Source organism: Mobula birostris, chromosome 25 (assembly GCF_030028105.1).
Source record: "Mobula birostris isolate sMobBir1 chromosome 25, sMobBir1.hap1, whole genome shotgun sequence".
Taxonomy (NCBI): Eukaryota; Metazoa; Chordata; class Chondrichthyes; order Myliobatiformes; family Myliobatidae; genus Mobula; species Mobula birostris.
In genome coordinates this window covers 28,915,029-28,932,022 of record NC_092394.1, presented here as the reverse complement: position 1 = coordinate 28,932,022, position 16,994 = coordinate 28,915,029, and the positions used below count along the sequence as shown (strand labels likewise).

At 39.1% G+C, this 16,994-nt stretch overlaps 1 protein-coding gene across 1 annotated transcript in view; it reads right to left on the bottom strand.

The window, feature by feature from the left end:
- appbp2 (amyloid beta precursor protein (cytoplasmic tail) binding protein 2) overlaps positions 1-16,994 on the bottom strand; it is an 81,426-nt gene that overhangs the window by 16,636 nt on the left and 47,796 nt on the right. The window contains exons 4-10 of the mRNA XM_072243354.1: positions 16,765-16,888; positions 13,979-14,147; positions 12,097-12,186; positions 3,864-3,931; positions 3,330-3,435; positions 1,530-1,654; positions 1,033-1,118 (exon numbers count right to left, since the gene is read on the bottom strand). Coding sequence (XP_072099455.1) covers positions 1,033-1,118; positions 1,530-1,654; positions 3,330-3,435; positions 3,864-3,931; positions 12,097-12,186; positions 13,979-14,147; positions 16,765-16,888 — 768 coding nt within the window. The remainder of the gene's footprint in view (positions 1-1,032; positions 1,119-1,529; positions 1,655-3,329; positions 3,436-3,863; positions 3,932-12,096; positions 12,187-13,978; positions 14,148-16,764; positions 16,889-16,994) is intronic.

Genomic DNA, 16,994 nt, shown 5'->3' with positions numbered 1-16,994 from the left:
GATTTAAGACCCAAGAGACTCCAGATGATGGAAATCTGGATCAACACATACAAAATGTTGGAGGAGCTCAGTAGGCCAGGCAGCATCTATGGAGGAAAATGAACAGTCGACATTTTGGGCTGATACCTTTTATCAGGACTGGAAAGGAAAGGAGCAGAAGTCAGAATAAAAGGGGGTTGGAGGCGGGTGGGAAGATGCTGATCATTGCAGCCGACAAAGTGAAGATGTTCAGCAAAGTGATATCCCAGTCTGCATTGGGTCACAGAGTTCTCATGAAGGGGTCAGCAGTGGAAAGGGTAAGCAGCTTCAAGTTCCTATGTGTGAACATCTGAAGGGGAAAATGTGCCTGGTGGTGGGATCCTGTTGGAAAAGCTGGAAGTTATAGGGAATGATATGCTGGATACAGAAGATAATGGGATAGTAGGAGAACCCAATCCCTGTTATGTTGATGGATATGGAGTGTTGAAATATTTTAACTGCACTTCCTGTTTCCACGTTAGCCTATCTGTCAACAGCCTCCACCAATGACACATTGAAGCCAGACACAGACAACACTTCATATTTCATCTGAGAAGTATCCAACCTGACAGCATGAACATTGATTTTTCTAACTTCCAGGAAATCCTCCCTTCAGTTTTATCTGTCTCTATGGCCCCATTTCCCCCTTTCTTTCTCCTCCCTTACCCTCACAATCTGGCCACCACCTTCATCTTGCTTTCTCTGATTTCCTGCCTCCTTCCCTTATTCAAGTGCTCTTCTTCAGCAATTTGCCCTCCCCACCTATCATTTTCCAGCTTCTCACATTAGTCCACTTTTATATTCCTTTCCTTCTCTCACTTGGTTTCACCTATCACCTCCCAGCTCCTGCCCCGACTCTTTTATTCTGGCTTCTACCCACTTCCTTTCCAGTCTTGAAGGGTCTGAGCCATAATATTGACTGTCCATTTTTCTCCATAAATGCTGCATGATCTGCTGAGTTCCTCCAGCATTTTGTATGTGTTGATAACAGTCAAACAATCTTAATGTACCAACCTTTAACTCTTTTTGAAGAAGCCAACAATAAGTGGTCCTCTGGGAGGATATGAGTGATGATATCTATAGCTCGCTCAGCATGGAATCTGTTGAGGGAAAGTACATAATATTTTTAAAAATGCAGACTTGCTCTTGTTAGGGTAGCAGGCCAAATAAAATTATCAGGTAACTAAAGAAAAAAGGAAAAGAAAAAGGAGATGAGAAAGAGTATTGGGAAATTAAACTAGTTTGTGGAAGACAAGCAGACATGAAAAATAAAAAAAATACAAGTAATTTAATCTACAGTAAGAACATCCAGCAGAATGAACATTAAGTTTGTAAAAATGAGCCATTCCAAGGTCTGTAAATTTCTAAAGTTCAAAATTATGCAACTGCAATAAAATTTTGATCTGCAGGTACTGAGAGGATTTTTAACAGTATATGAAGTTCTGAAAATAAAACTCAATCACCAATTTAACAGAAAATATTATTCATATGCTACTAAATAATTGACTTACTTTGCATTGTCAAACTTCCCAGAACTATACTGGTGTACATAAGAGGAATAAGCCAGGTCTTCATGAGCTGTTGCTACATGGATATTCTTGCCTCCAAATACAGACTGTCGGATGTCAAGCGCTGTCTAACAAATAAATTGTTAAAAGTTCAAGTTTACAATTATTAGTCTGCACATGCTGCAAGCATCAACTACCTGCAAATTTACTTTATGTACTAGTGCAGATATCGGTAATATCTACATTTGGAAATTCATGCGTTATCAAAACTCCATTTTAGCAACATTATGCATGACAACAAATAATAAAACTTAAATGGCTAAAAATGTGTGCATGAACTTCAATCACTTAAAATTAGTGTCACAGTGACACTAATAGCCTCAGTTTCCTTAGTAAATAAGTCTTTCTTCCTTTGCCCACGTCACACTATCCTTAAAATCTCTTACATTGACTTGCCATTAGCTTTCAACTTGACCAAAAGATTCCTTATAAAAATAATACCCTCGATATTCACATGAAGTTACGAAACACAACAATTCAGGATAAGAAATGTAAAGAATAGGAGGAGCGACTTTGGCTAACATATTTGCTCCAACATTTAGTAAGATCATAACTAGTCTTTTACTTCAGTACCAATTTCCTGCATGAATCAATACCCTTTTAACTGACTTGCATTTTCGTAGTAACTCAAATGTTATAGCCTTCTAAATAATTACCACTCACTGTACTGAATGGGCAACTCCTTATTTTGAAACTATGACCCCTAGATCTAGACACCTCACTCCAGGCCAAACATCACCCTTGCAACTAATCTCCTCAAGACTGCTAAGAATTTTATACATTTTTCAATGAGCTTCCCTCTCATTATTTTAAATGAAAGGGAATCTAATTAATTTCTCCTCATATGACAAATTCAGCATTCTATGATTCAATCTGGTACATATTAACTGCATTTCCTAGATCACTTAGCTAGGAAAGAGTATGCAAACAAAACAAAATTTTCCCAAAGACAGTCTGTGAATGAGAAATAAATATGCCAAGGAGATCAGAATTGAATGATTTTGAATGACAGAAGATAAAGATGTAACCTCTGACGCAAGTGGGAGATCAGGACAAGAGAAGCTACTTGATGAGTGGTGGTGGATAGAAGATGAAAGTAAAAGCTGAGATACAACATTCAGAGGACTTAAATCATTACATAAAATTAAGATTGAACATAATTTGAATTTGAAACAACTGGAATCAATATAGGTGTACAATAAGGATGGTAAATAAAGATGTTGAGAAAAGACAATTACAATTGATTTTGAGCTGAAATGTTCATGAAAAGCACAGAATTGAATACAAAGGGGACAACTCGAGCGCAAAGATTTCAGGGATGACAAGTCTTGGTGAAGTCAGACCAAAAGAGGTAAATTAGACCTTCAAAAATGAGAAATGTGTGATGTAAGCTGTGTTCACTGCTGAACTAAATGAAGTAGTCAAAATGGCGGGCTTATTTTGAATACAAAAATTAAAAATGGCTGATTTTGAGTTCCTGCAAATAGTTGGAAGCAAATGAATCTCAATGTATATGGTAACATGTGTATTTTGATATTAAACTTACTTTGAACTTTTAAGTATAGACAAGATTGCATGGTATTTATAGCAGGATAATAGAAGTTAGTTCTGATCTTCCTAACTTTTAACTTGAGAAAATTACAGGTCACTTAAGTCGAAGTCTAACATAGTCTTCCTATAACTAAACAAGAACATACTTGAGAATGAAATTAACAAATACAAATCTCAAATTTTCCAACATACCTGATAAATAGCCACTGATTGACAAATATTATCTACGTTCAGCAAGTAAAATCCATAATCTAAGAGGGTATCAGAATATTTGGGATGTTTAGATCCAAAATGTTCCCTGAAAATAAATTTCTTTAGTTAACATTAGGTCGTGTATTTTCACAATTTAGATTTTTTTTTTTCTTTTACACTTAAAATTTTAAATCCTCTTTAGCTGTGAATATTGTTAATATCCCTTGTTAAGACTTTTTGACCTTTCTATAGAAAAGATGGCATGCTGGGTACAAAAAAGTCTTTTATTCATTGTGTTGATTTTGTTCTTTGATTTTTTTTTAAAGAAATCAACCCAATAATAAAGAACGGAAGAGTAATGTCTGAATTTTGGCTTAATTGTTAACTTGCACACTCAACAAGTGTGAAGGAATGGGTTTAGAAAACTGAATAAGTTAGCTTTGAAAAAAAAACATTCTGAAACTCTAACTTGTATCCTGAGCAACATTTAACTATAAATCAACAGTGCCAAGATATTTTTACATGGGTGCTTACCGTGCTAAATACACAGCATGTTTTATTAATTGTTCTGCCTTCTTGAATTCCCGCTTCACTACACATGCCTGTAAAGCAAAAATAATTTAATTCAAAGTAACATGAACAAAATATAATTTCCAGAAAGAAACATTAATACAATTTTAAAATTAACACAATTTGCTGTTAATGGAAATTAAAGACATCTGTAATGAATATAGTTATTTTTGCTTAAACTAAAACTGTCAGGAGAAATTAGCATTATCTGGTGGAGTAGTTTGCAATCAAAAGCAGTCAATGGTCAGAACTATACAAACTTCTGAAAAGCTTTATTAAATACATACTTAATACCAATGATCCATAGATCAATAATGTAAAAATTAAACTTGAATTTCTATCTTGCCTTAAATGTTAGTATGTGGCTAGCATTCAAAGTGTACATAGTTAGTCCATGAGATGGTATGAAATATGTTACCAAGTATATAGAATCATAGAATACTACAGGAGAGAGAGACAGGCTCTCCAGCCCATCTACCTACTCTGTAATGAACCATTAATCTGCCTAGTCCCATTGACCTGCACCTGGATCACAGACCTCCATAATCCATGGATCCATATACCTAGCCAAATTTCTCTTAAGTGTTGAAATCGACCCGTACCCACCACTTGCGCTAGCAACTCATTCCACACTCTCAACACCTCTGAATGAAGTTTCCCCCTCGCATTCCCCTTAAACATTTCACCTTTCACCTTTAACCTATGACCTCTAGATGCAGACTCACCCAACCACAGTGGAAAAAGCCTACTTGCATTTACCCAGACTATCTATATACTACTAAAACTCTCATGCTCTGTCTGTTTGTGACCTCCAATTAGCGCAAACGGTGCATTACAGTGCCACTTTTTTTTGGCTAAATCGAATTAAAATGCGCTAACTTACAGAATGCAGGCAAAGTTCAGGGTTATATATTCATATAGAATTTCTCATTCACCAAAATCAACAGGCTCTCTTTTAACCTGAGAGCCAATCCGCCATCATGGAAATTGGGACGTGACAGCCCGACGCATGCACACGGCCAGCCTCAGCAGTGACACCTACCGGAGCAAAAGGGCAGGGCAGCTCTATTTCGGGGGGTCACATTCTGCTAATCACCATCAGCATGTGCAGGACTGGGACAGATCTAACTGCCACCCATCAATAAGAGATAATTAAATCTTATTGTAATGCCGTACTTTGAGACACCCATAAAACCCTTTGCTGCAGTCAAAGGACAGCGGTGACTATATCACGTCCATTTAGGAGAGTGCCAACCACAGCATCAAGGATAATCAGCATCCTTTGGTGTTACCGCTTTTTATCTTCTATCCAGTATTAGGGTAAAAAAAAGGTCAGCCTAATTATGCGGCGTTGGAAGGGAAGGGGGACATTGTAGTCAAGAGATGATGCCAAACGTCATCGGGAAGTGGCAAGGAGAGGGCGAGAACAAGAATCGGATAAGGCCAGGGCTGCACGACTCCAGGATCAAACAGTCAGGACAAAAAAAAGATGAGAAAAGAAGAGACAGAGGAGGAGAGACATACACGTCTCCATGATCAGAGACAAACAACAAACAGCAGAAGAAATGAAGAGACGGGGGATGAAAGGGCTGCACGTCTCCAGATTGACAACGAGAGGCACAAGGGTGGCAGATAAACCAGAAATGATGCCATCAAAAGTGTCCTTCCTTAAATGAGGAGCAGCTATATTTGCTTTGCCACGCATTGTTCTTCTTTAATAAACTGAGGTTTTCTACTTCAGTTTCCAAAACAAAGCGATACCAATAGCATTCAGGAAAATGTAATGTTCATTCCAGGATCAAAGAGTCAGGACAAAAAAAGATGAGAGAAGAAGAGACAGAGGAGGAGAGGCATGCACATCTCCAAAATGACAACTGGCATAGAAGGAGGAGAGACAAAGAAACAAAGGAGCTGAGAAATGCACCTCTCCAGGATTAGAGACAAACAACAAATAGCAGAAGAGATGAAGAGACAGGGTATGAAAGGGCTGTACGTCTCCAGAATGATAAAAACAGGCACAGGAGGAGGAGAGAGGAAGAGACAAAGGAGCAGAGAAATGCACTTTTTCAAGATCAGACACAAAGAATAAACAGCAGAAGAGATGAAGAGACGGCGAATGAAAGGACTGCACGTCTCCAGAATGACGAGAGGCACAAGGATGGCAGATCACAGAAATGATGCCATCAAAAGTGTCCTTCGTTAAACAAGGAGGAGCTATATTTGCCTTGCTATGCGTCGTTCTTCTTTAATAAACTGAGGTTTTCTTCTTCAATTTCCATAGCAAAGCAATACTTCTTGTACTTTATTGTCGCCAAACAATTGGTACTAGAACGTATAATCATCACAGCAATATTTGATTCCACGCTTCACACTCCCTGGTTTACAAATATTAAATACTAAAAATAGTTAAAATTAATAAATATTAAAAATTTAAATTATAAATCATAAATTGAAAATAGAAAAATGGGAAGTAAGGTAGTGCAAAAAAACCGAGAGGCAGGTCTGGATATTTGGAGGATACAGCCCAGATCCGGGTCAGGATCCGTTCAGCAGTCTTATCACAGTTGGAAAGAAGCTGTTCCCAAATCTGGCCATACGAGTCTTCAAGCTCCTAAACCTTCTCCCGGAGGGAAGAGGGACAAAAAGTGTGTTGGCTGGGTGGGTCGTATCCTTGATTATCCTGTCAGCACTGCTCCGACAGCGTGCGGTGTAAAGAGAGTCCACGGACAGAAGATTGGTTTGTGTGATGTGGTGCACCGTGTTCACGATCTTCTGCAGCTTCTTTCAGTCTTGGACAGGACAACTTCCATACCAGGGTGTGATGCACCCTAGAAGAATGCTTTCTACGGTGCATTTATAAAAATTAGTGAGGGTTTCAGGGGACAGGCCAAACTTCTTTAGTTTTTTCAGGAAGTAAAGGCACTGGTGGACCTTCTTGGCAGTGAACTCTGCTTGGTTGGACCAAGTCAGGTCATTTGTGATATTGACCCGAGGAACTTAAAGCTTTTGACCTGTTCCACTTGTGCACCACCGATGTAAATTGGGTAATGCGGTCCGCTACTCCTTCTGAGGTCAACAACCAATTCCTGCGTCTTGCTGACGTTGAGGGATGTTATTGTCTTCGCACCATGCCACCAGGCTCTTAATTTCGTCTCTCTACTCGAACTCATCATTACCCAAGATATGGCCTACAATTGTTGTGTCATCAGCAAACTTATATATTGAGTTTGATGGAAACTTGGCTACACAATCATGGGTGTACAGTGAGTACAGCAGGGGGCTGAGTACACAGCCTTGTGGAGCACCGGTGCTCAGAGTGATTGATACCAATAGCATTCAGGAAAACTTAATGTTCATTCTGGTCACATCAGACTGCACTACCTTTCTCTCAAAGGGTGCCCCAATGGGTCACCCCGTTTTCTAGTACCCCTTTTAATTTTGTATACTTCTATCAAATCTCCCCTCAGTCTTCTAATTTTTGGGTATAAATTCCTAATCTAATCAACCTTTCCCAAGAACTTGGGTCCTCACGCCCCAGTAAATTTTCTCTGTACTCTTTCAATCTTATTTGCATTTTTCCTGTAGGTAGGTGACCAAAACTGCACACAAAACTCCAAATTAGGCCTCAGCAACACCTTATACATCCCAACTCCTGAACTCACTATATTGATTTATGAAGGCCAATGTGCCAAAAGCTTTCTTTACGGCCCTATCTACCTGTGACACCACTTTCAGGGAATTATGGATCTGTATCCCCAGATCCTTCTCTTCTACTGTACTGCTCAGTGCCCTACCATTCACTGTCTAAGACCTACCCTGGCTGGTCCTCACAAAGTGCACCAGTTGCCTGCATTAAATTTCATCTGCCATTTTTCAGTCCATTATTCCAGCTGGTACAAATCCTGCTGCAAGCTTCCTCACTGTCTACTAGATCCCCAATCTCGGTGTCATCTGCAAATCTGCTGATCCAGTTTACCACGTTATCATCCAGATTGTTAATGTAGATGACAAATAACCATAGAATAAGGATCGATACCTGCAGCACACCACTAGCAGGCAGGCAGGCAGGAGAGGCAATAATCTACTTCTCTGATTTCTCTGGCTTTTCCTGTGAAGACAATGTCTATGTTACATCATTTTGAATGCCAAGTGATTGAACCTTCTTGACTAAAGTCCCATGAGAGACCTTGTCAAAAGCCTTGCTAAATTCTATGTAGACAACATCCACTGCCTTGCCTTCATCAACTTTCCTGGTAACTTCCTTGAAAAAACAGATTGGTTAGACACAACTTACCACACGAAAAGTCACACTGACCATCCCTATTCAGTCCCTGTCTATGTAAATACTTATACTGTATATCCAGTCCCCTAGGACACCTTCTAATAACTTTCCCACTACTGATGTCAGGCTCAACAGCCTATAATTTCCCAGCTTATTCTTAGAGTCTTCCTTAAACAATGGAACAACATTAGCTATCTTCCAATCCTCCAGCACCTCAACCACGGCTAAGAATGTTTTAAATATTTCTACTAGGGCCCCTACAATTTCTGCACTAGCAACCTCCACCCCCCCCCCCCCGCCCACCGCCACCGCATCTGAGGGAACATTTTGTCATGACCTGGGGATTTATCCAGCCTAATTTGCCTCAATACAGTAAACATCTTCTCTTCTGTAATCTGTACAGGGTCCATGACCTCACTGCTGCATTTCCTCACACCTGGAGACTGTGTCTATCTCCTGAGGAAATACAGATGCAAAAAAAAAATCATTTTGAGATTTCCTCCACCTCTTTTGGAGCCACATACAGATCACTACTCTGATCTTCCAGAGGATCAATTTTGTCGCTTGCTATCCTTTTGCTTTTAATCTTTTGTAGAAGCCCTTAGGATTCCCCTTCACCTTGTCTGCTAGAGAAAACTCATGTATTCTTTCAGCCTCTGATTTCCTTCAGCATTCTCTTACATTTCTTATACCTTTCAGTACCTAACTTGTTCTTGCCTGCCTGTACCTGGTATGTATCTCCTCCATTTCTTTAATCAGGACCTCAACATCTCTTGAAAACCAAGGTTCCCTAAACCTGTTATCCTTGCCTTTTATCCTCACAGTCCCCCACCCGAAACCACCACAGTGGGCTTCACAGCTCTACAGGTGAGAAGACAGCTGAAACGTCTCAACTTAAGCAAGGCTGCAGGACCATGTGCTGTCAGTACCAGGGTGCTCAAAGCCTGTGCCCCTCAGCTATGTGGAGTACTTCGCCATGTATTCAACCTGAGCCTGAGGCTCCAGAGGGTTCCTGTATTGTGGAAGACGTCCTGCCTCATCCCTGTGCCGAAGACGCCGCGCCCCAGCGGCCTCAATGACTACAGACCGATGGCATTGACCTCCCACATCATGAAGAGACTTGTTCTGGAGCTGCTCCGGCCTCTGGTCAGGCCACACTTAGATCCCCTCCAGTTTGCCTACCAGCCCCAACTAGGAGTTGAGGATGCCATCATCTTCCTGCTGAACTGTTTCTACGCCCACCTGGACAAGCCAGCGAGCACTGTGAGGGTCATGTTTTTTGACTTCTCCAGTGCGTTCAACACCATCCGCCCTGCTCTGCTGGGGGAGAAGCTGACAGCGATGCAGGTGGATGCTTCCCTGGTATCATGGATTCTTGATTACCTGACTGGCAGACCACAGTACGTGTGCTTGCAACACCGTGTGTCCGACAGAGTGATCAGCAGCACTGTGGCTCCACAGGGGACTGTCTTGTCTCCCTTTCTCTTCACCATTTACACCTCGGACTTCAACTACTGCACAGAGTCTTGTCATCTTCAGAAGTTTTCTGATGACTCTGCCATAGTTGGATGCATCAGCAAGGGGAGATGAGGCTGAGTACAGGGCTACGGTAGGAAACTTTGTCATATGGTGTGAGCAGAATTATCTGTGGCTTAATGTGAAAAAGACTAAGGAGCTGCTGGTGGACCTGAGGAGGGCTAAAGCACCGGTGACCCCTGTTTCCATCCAGGGAGTCAGTGTGGACATGGTGGAGGATTACAAATACCTGGGGATACGAACTGACAATAAACTGGACTGGTCAAAGAACACTGAGGCTGTCTACAAGAAGGGTCGGAGCCGTCTTTATTTCCTGAGGAGACTGAGGTCCTTTAACATCTGCCGGACGATGCTGAGGATGTTCTACGAGTCTGTGGTGGCCAGTGCTATCATGTTTGCTGTTGTGTGCTGGGGCAGCAGGCTGAGGGTAGCAGACAGCAACAGAATCAACAAACTCATTCGTAAGGCCAGTGATGTTGTGGGGATCGAACTGGACTCTTTCACGGTGGTGTCTGAAAAGAGGATGCTGTCTAAGTTGCATGCCATCCTGGTCAATGTCTCCCATCCAGTACATAATGTATTGGGTGGGCACAGGAGTACATTCAGCCAGAGACTCATTCCACCGAGATGCAGCACAGAGCGTCATAGGAAGTCATTCCTGCCTGTGGCCATCAAACTTTACAAACTTCTCCCTTGGAGGCTCAGACATCCTGAGTCAATAGGCTGGTCCTGGACTTATTTCATAATTTACTGGCATAATTTACATATTACTATTTAACTATTTATGGTTCTATTACTATTTATTATCTATGGAGCAACTGCAATGAAAACCAATTTCCTCCGGGATCAATAAAGTATGACTATGACTACTATAATACAGACTCAGTATGCTCAAAATTTCATTTTTGAAGGCCTCCCATTTACCAAGTACAACTTTGCCAGAGAGCAACCTATCCCAATCTGCTTTTGTCAGATCCTTTTTGATACTATCAAAAGTGGTCTTTCTCCAATTTGGAATCTCAACCCATGGACCATACCTATATTTTCCATAATTACCTTGAAAAAAAATAGCACTGCGATCACTAGGTGCAAAGTGTTCCTCTACACAAACTTCTGTCACATGCCCTGTCTCATTCCCTAATAGATCTAGCAGCACACCCTCTTTAGTTGGGACTTAAGTACTGATTAAGTAGACACATCTGACATACTCATTCCCATCTAGCCCCTTTATAATATGGGAGTCCCAGCCATATGTGGAAAGTTTAAATCACCTGCTATCACAATATAATGTTTCTTGCAACAGTCTGCGATTTCTCTACAAATTTGTTCCTCTAAATCCCACAGACTGTTGCGTGGTCCATAATATAATCCCATAATTTGGTCATACACTTCTTATTCCTCTGGACAAGCTTTCAAGTCTGTTCTGACTGAGCGTTGCCGTGATACTTTCCGACTAGTAATGCCACCCCTCACCCTTTAATCCCTCCTGCTCTATATCATTTAAAACAATGGAACTCTGGAACACTGAGCTGCCAAGTCCTGACCCTCCTGCAACCAAAACTCACTAATGGTTACAAGGTCATAATTCCACATGCAGGTTGTAAATTTTGAACCAGATTTATACTTGCAGGAAATTAATATATATAGAACATACTACGTAAAACAAATATGCTATAACTCAGTTGGTAGCTTCAACTTAGTCTCATGCAAGTCAATGGGTTCCTACTCCCAGGCATAAAATTCTAGACAGATATTCCAAAAAAATATTGAAGGAGTATTCTAATGTTGGAAATGGCAATTTTCAGAGGAGGCATGAGTAAATCTAGTTTGCATCTATTCTGACACATGGATATTAAAGGCATCTTGAGATTTGAAAAACAAGATACAAGTTATTCTCATCCCCTGGTCAGTTATCATTTATTCAACATGGTTACTCTAAATTATTGTAATTGAGTGGTAGTGAAATCAATATGGAGTCAATGAGCATACGAGAAGGGATGGATTATAAGGAAATGTGATTTTTCTGGGAGTTAGTTTAGACACCTGCTATATCACGACAAAATCCAAAATATGAAAATTGAAGTATTAGAATATATGATTATACTGATTTGGAGGGTACCAATCATAATACATACAAACACAAATAAATACCACCACTTAGCTCATGGAAAAGGACAAATGGACAAGTGCATTCAAGACTAATAGATTTTAGCAGAATTTGTTGGATCAAGGATGCAATGCCTTACTCCTTGCCATTTTGAAGAGTTTGTTTAATTGAAAAATTAATTAGCAATCTTCTGCTGCATTACAATCTTAATTTTTAAACCACGTTTTTCTGGTTTAGTTCAAATGTATTCATCAAAAAGAAAAACTACTCACTTTTGAAGCTTGCCTCAAAACATCAACTGCTACTTTCACTGGCAAACCAACAGTGATTTCCTTCATGGCTTCTACACACCATTTATAAGCCTAATAACACAAACAAATGCATTGTAATTAAATACCTTTAAACACCATATGCAACAAGTTAAGTTCATTGAATACAGTACAAGAAAATAATTCCTTTTAAGATAACTATTGCAATGCTGTAGGTTAAGCATTTTTAAGGCTGTACTGCAGTATTAATTCCAATTTATTAGGTGGATGATAAACAAACACCCCAGCGTACAACCGGCATAGCAATTTTCGCATAAAGTCATACAACAGCCACATAAAAATACTTGAAGCACTTTAGCCCAATTATTACTTTTAACTATTCAAACCTACATCACAACTACAGTGGTAAAATGTATACTAGATTCCTTGATATACAGGAGGAAACAATGTTGAATCAGTTCTTCAACTTTACTAGAAGCTGACAAACTGAACCAAAATTTATATCAGCTAATTAAAGCCAAGGGTGATTTTTCTATAAAAATAATTTAGGCAAACAGCATGCGGCACATTAGCAAAAGAGAAAATTAAGCTTCAAGGGAAAAATGAATGTTTTAGCTTATTTTTAAAAAAATATATGATTTGACTATGTGAAAGCAGCTAAACAGGGGTTCCCAAACATTATGCCATGGACCAATACCATTAAGCAAGGGGTCCGTGGAGCCCAGTTTGGGAATGTAATTACTTTTAGTCTATGTCCATTTATACTTTAATTATCTATTTAAGATTGGGCTCAGTCAATTGAAATCTTGGTTGGAGGACAATATCTATTTTTGCAAAATATCAACATGATAATACATGCCAGTGCAGTAGTGCCAAAGGGGCCCTTTTCTGATGGTGTGTTGAAACTTAACTAACCTAACGCTCTGTGGCAAGTTAAGAGTAGGGGAACTTTCCCAGTGCCTCTGGGCAATATTTTATGAATGATACTGGAATGTACTTATTTCTGCACGTCATTTGCCAGTTCGCTACACATTTCATGAGTGATTGTATTTCTAAGGTACTTTGCTGTGGAGCACATGTAGCATTTCAATACAAGAAAGAAAGCATTAGTTTCTTCAAGTAATTCACAGATCTCCATTTGTTTTAATAGTTCTGCTCCCCAAGGTATCACATAATGATATTGAATGTACAACTCTGTCCAGTGTTAAACATAATTAACAATGATTATTTTATTTTGCATTCATTTCTGTCCCCTCTGAACATAATGACTTGTATTTTTGTAGGGCAGAGTCTCAAAACTCTCCTTTAACCTGTGATCTGGATAGTGAGCAACTTAAGAATATTCCAGCATGAAGGGGGGGGTGGGGGAGGAGAGAACGTCAACTCAGACCTTGAGAGGCCTGCGTCGGGCATTTTCATGCATTACAAGGCGCAGATTGGAAGTCTGTGTGGGGCGCCATTCCTCGTAGAGACACTAGAGCAATGTGTGGTTAAGTGCCTTGCTCAAGGACACAAACACGCTGCCACAACTGAGGCTTAAACTAGCGACCTTCAGATCACTAGATGAACGCCTTAACCACTTGGCCATGTGCCCAACACAAAGAAATAGTAGTCACAGTTAATTTCCCCTTTATTGTAACACGAAAGGAGGGTAATTGTTATGGCCATATAACAGCAGAAGACAAGATTGATATATGATGCATATACTGTACACTGAATCTGGACTATCATACGCACACAGCTAGAAATTTTGAACAGAATTCAAACATTTAAAAAGTTACTACCATTTCAGAATTTCTGATATATGCATTAAAAGAACTAAAAAATGCTGTGCTTTCTGGAACAGCCATATATCAATACTTTTTTTGCATTATACAAAACTTACCTCATCATAATGACTCTTCGCAAAAAGTAATGCACAGAGCTCTCCAAACAGCGCTGCTTTATTTGCCTGATGACCATGTTTTGCCAGCTTCTCAATGTAAATCTGAGCCTGTTTGTAAGTCTCTTCTCCCAAGTGATACTTACAATTGCCATTACGCACATGGAGTAACCTTGAAAATAAATGAATGACAATTATAATGAATAACAACACTAAAATAGATCTATTTTCAATGCTTTGAACCTAAAGATCATTTTTGGCAATAATAGCTTGGAACTTTTTTTTCTTGGATCAATAGTGCAAGAATCATGTGTTGAAAATTCATATAAAAGTGACTTGCATTGAAATAAGTGCAAAATTTACCATATGTTATATGCACTAGAATGTAACATTTGCTGAGGAATTTCAAAGTTCAAAAGTTCAAAGTGAACTTATTTTCAAAGTACATATAACGTAACCAAATACAATCCTGAGATTAGTTTTTTGTGGGCATACTCAATATATTCAATAACCATAATGGGATCAATAAAAAACCGCATCCAACAGGGCAGACAACCAGTGTGCAAAAGACAACATACTGTGCAAATACAAAGAAAAAGTAAGAAATAATAACAAATAAAAAATTAAGCAATAAATATCCAGAAAATGAGATGTAGAGTCCTTGCAAGTGAATCCAAAGGTTGCGTGAACAGTTCAGTGATGAGACAAGTGGAAGTTGAGTGAAGTTATCCCCTCTGGTTCAAGACCTTGATGGTTGAGGAATAGTAACTGTTCCTGAACTTAGTGGTGAGAGTCCTAAGATTTCCTGTTGATGGATGCCACTTTCCTGTAACAACACTCCATGTAGATGTGTTCAATAGTGAGGAGGGCTTTACCCATGATGAACTGGGCCATATCACTACTTTTTGTAAGATTTTCCATTCCAGGACACTAGTGTTTCCATACCAGGCTGTAATGTAGCCAGTCAATTTACTCTCCAACACACATCCATTGAAGTTTGTCAAAATTTTAGATGTCATGCCAAATCTGCTGTACTTCCTTCATAAATGCACTTACGTGTTGGTCTAGACCAGGTCCTCTGAAATGATAACACTGAAGAATTTTAAAGTTGCTGACCCTCTCCACCTCTAATACCCCAATGAGTAATAGCTCATGGACTCTAGTTTCCTCCTCTTAAAATCAATAATCAGCTCCTACGTCTTGGTGACATTAAGTAAGAGGTTTACAGCATTTTGCAGAGATTTGGGTATTGGGTTCAAAGCCACATAGCATACACTTTCCAGTGATCTGGAGACTTCCTGAAATGCCAAATATCTTATTCCTGGTAGCACAGAAATAGAAACCATGCTGCGGATACTATATTTGGCTAGACTGCATGTATGTTTTAGTGGAGGATGGTCTGAAATACAGTAAAATGTAGAAAGGAATTTTTTTCACTAAACAAAGGTAAAACAAAATTCTGATTGGAAATCAGTTTTAAATTGTGCTGATTAACACCCCTCAATGGATGCTTACTTGCTTCTGTAGTAGAAGGGTGGTGGGAGCAGGGGAAAAATACAGAAAAAATGGGAATGAAATAAATTAAAACAACGTGAAAGAACCTCTAATCCCTACTTCATGACAGCATGCTCATGAAATTAAAACAGAAAATGTTAAAAACATTCGCAGCAACTATGGAAAAAGAAACAGAAGTAATGTTTCACGTCTGAGAACCCTTTGATGGAATTGTGAAAGATAGATAACAATTAAGTTTTCAATTGTAGTATTAGGAGGGCTGGATAGGTAAAACAAAGAGAATATTTCTGATACAGTATGTTCAAGATTTAGGCTGCAAAAGTGCTAACCACAGATAGCTACAAATCAATAAACTGTGTGGGATTCTACATTTTTATTTTTCCATTAAACCAGGGTGGCCATCTGACAACACCAAATTAAAACAGTACATGGCAATCTATAATGCTTCTTATTGCTCCTCTCTGAGCTTCTGTAGCTGGGACTCTGGCAATGTCTTGATCTAGACTGCAAAAAGAACATACTTCTTATAAACATTAAACAAATGAGTCTTCTTACAAACATTGAATGTGCTGCTCTTCATGTGCAACACATTTTTAACTTTGGCCCAAAAATAAATACAGGGACAATTCTTGAAATAGACCCAAAAAATTAATCACATTTTAGAATACAAGTTGATAATATGACTGGCAATGAATAGTCAAGCCAAAATAGAAGACCCAAGGCCTTTAGTAGAACTAAATTTGATTATTCCCCTTGTTCCAAATTGCTGCATTGTGCCTATTTTTCAAAACAAAATGCACATCTGCAACAGCTGGGAAAGATCTTCTACTATAGGCAATATTTGAAATTGATTCATTCTCAATACAAAAATCAGTCACTTTGCATGGGCCATATATTGAGAACCGATTTCGGTTAAACATTTTTAAAATCAAATTTTCAAATTAGCTTGTAAATGATAACTTCTATAGTAAGTGATGATTATGAATTCATTAACAACTGATTTAATTATCCACTTGAGAGACATAAATGAGCACATAAATAATTTGTAAGGGCATTGTGCTGGAACATTTTTCTCCTTACAAATACTGCCTGACTTGCTAAATATTTCTGGAATTATGTGGTCTTTGTTTTGGAATTTATCATCTGCCTCACTTTAAGACTGTGTGAACTACTGCAATATTTACATTGCAAATAAGACTATATGTTAAAAGTAATGTAATGAAGTGCCTAGAGTTGCAAACTGTTACATAAAAAGATCTCTATTTACCACTCACCTGACACAGCATTCCACAGCACGAAACCAGTGAAGTACTTCATCATGCAGTGAGCATAACTGCAGACAAGAAAGGAACACCTTCTCAGCATCACTGTACCAGCCTGCATCAGAAAGAAAACCACCTGTAGAAAAGGTAAACAAAATAGTCAAGCAATTTCTTTTTGGCTTATGAATAGATATTTTGTACAGCCTTCAAATCAGAGGCACACCAAGCAGAATTACATTTAA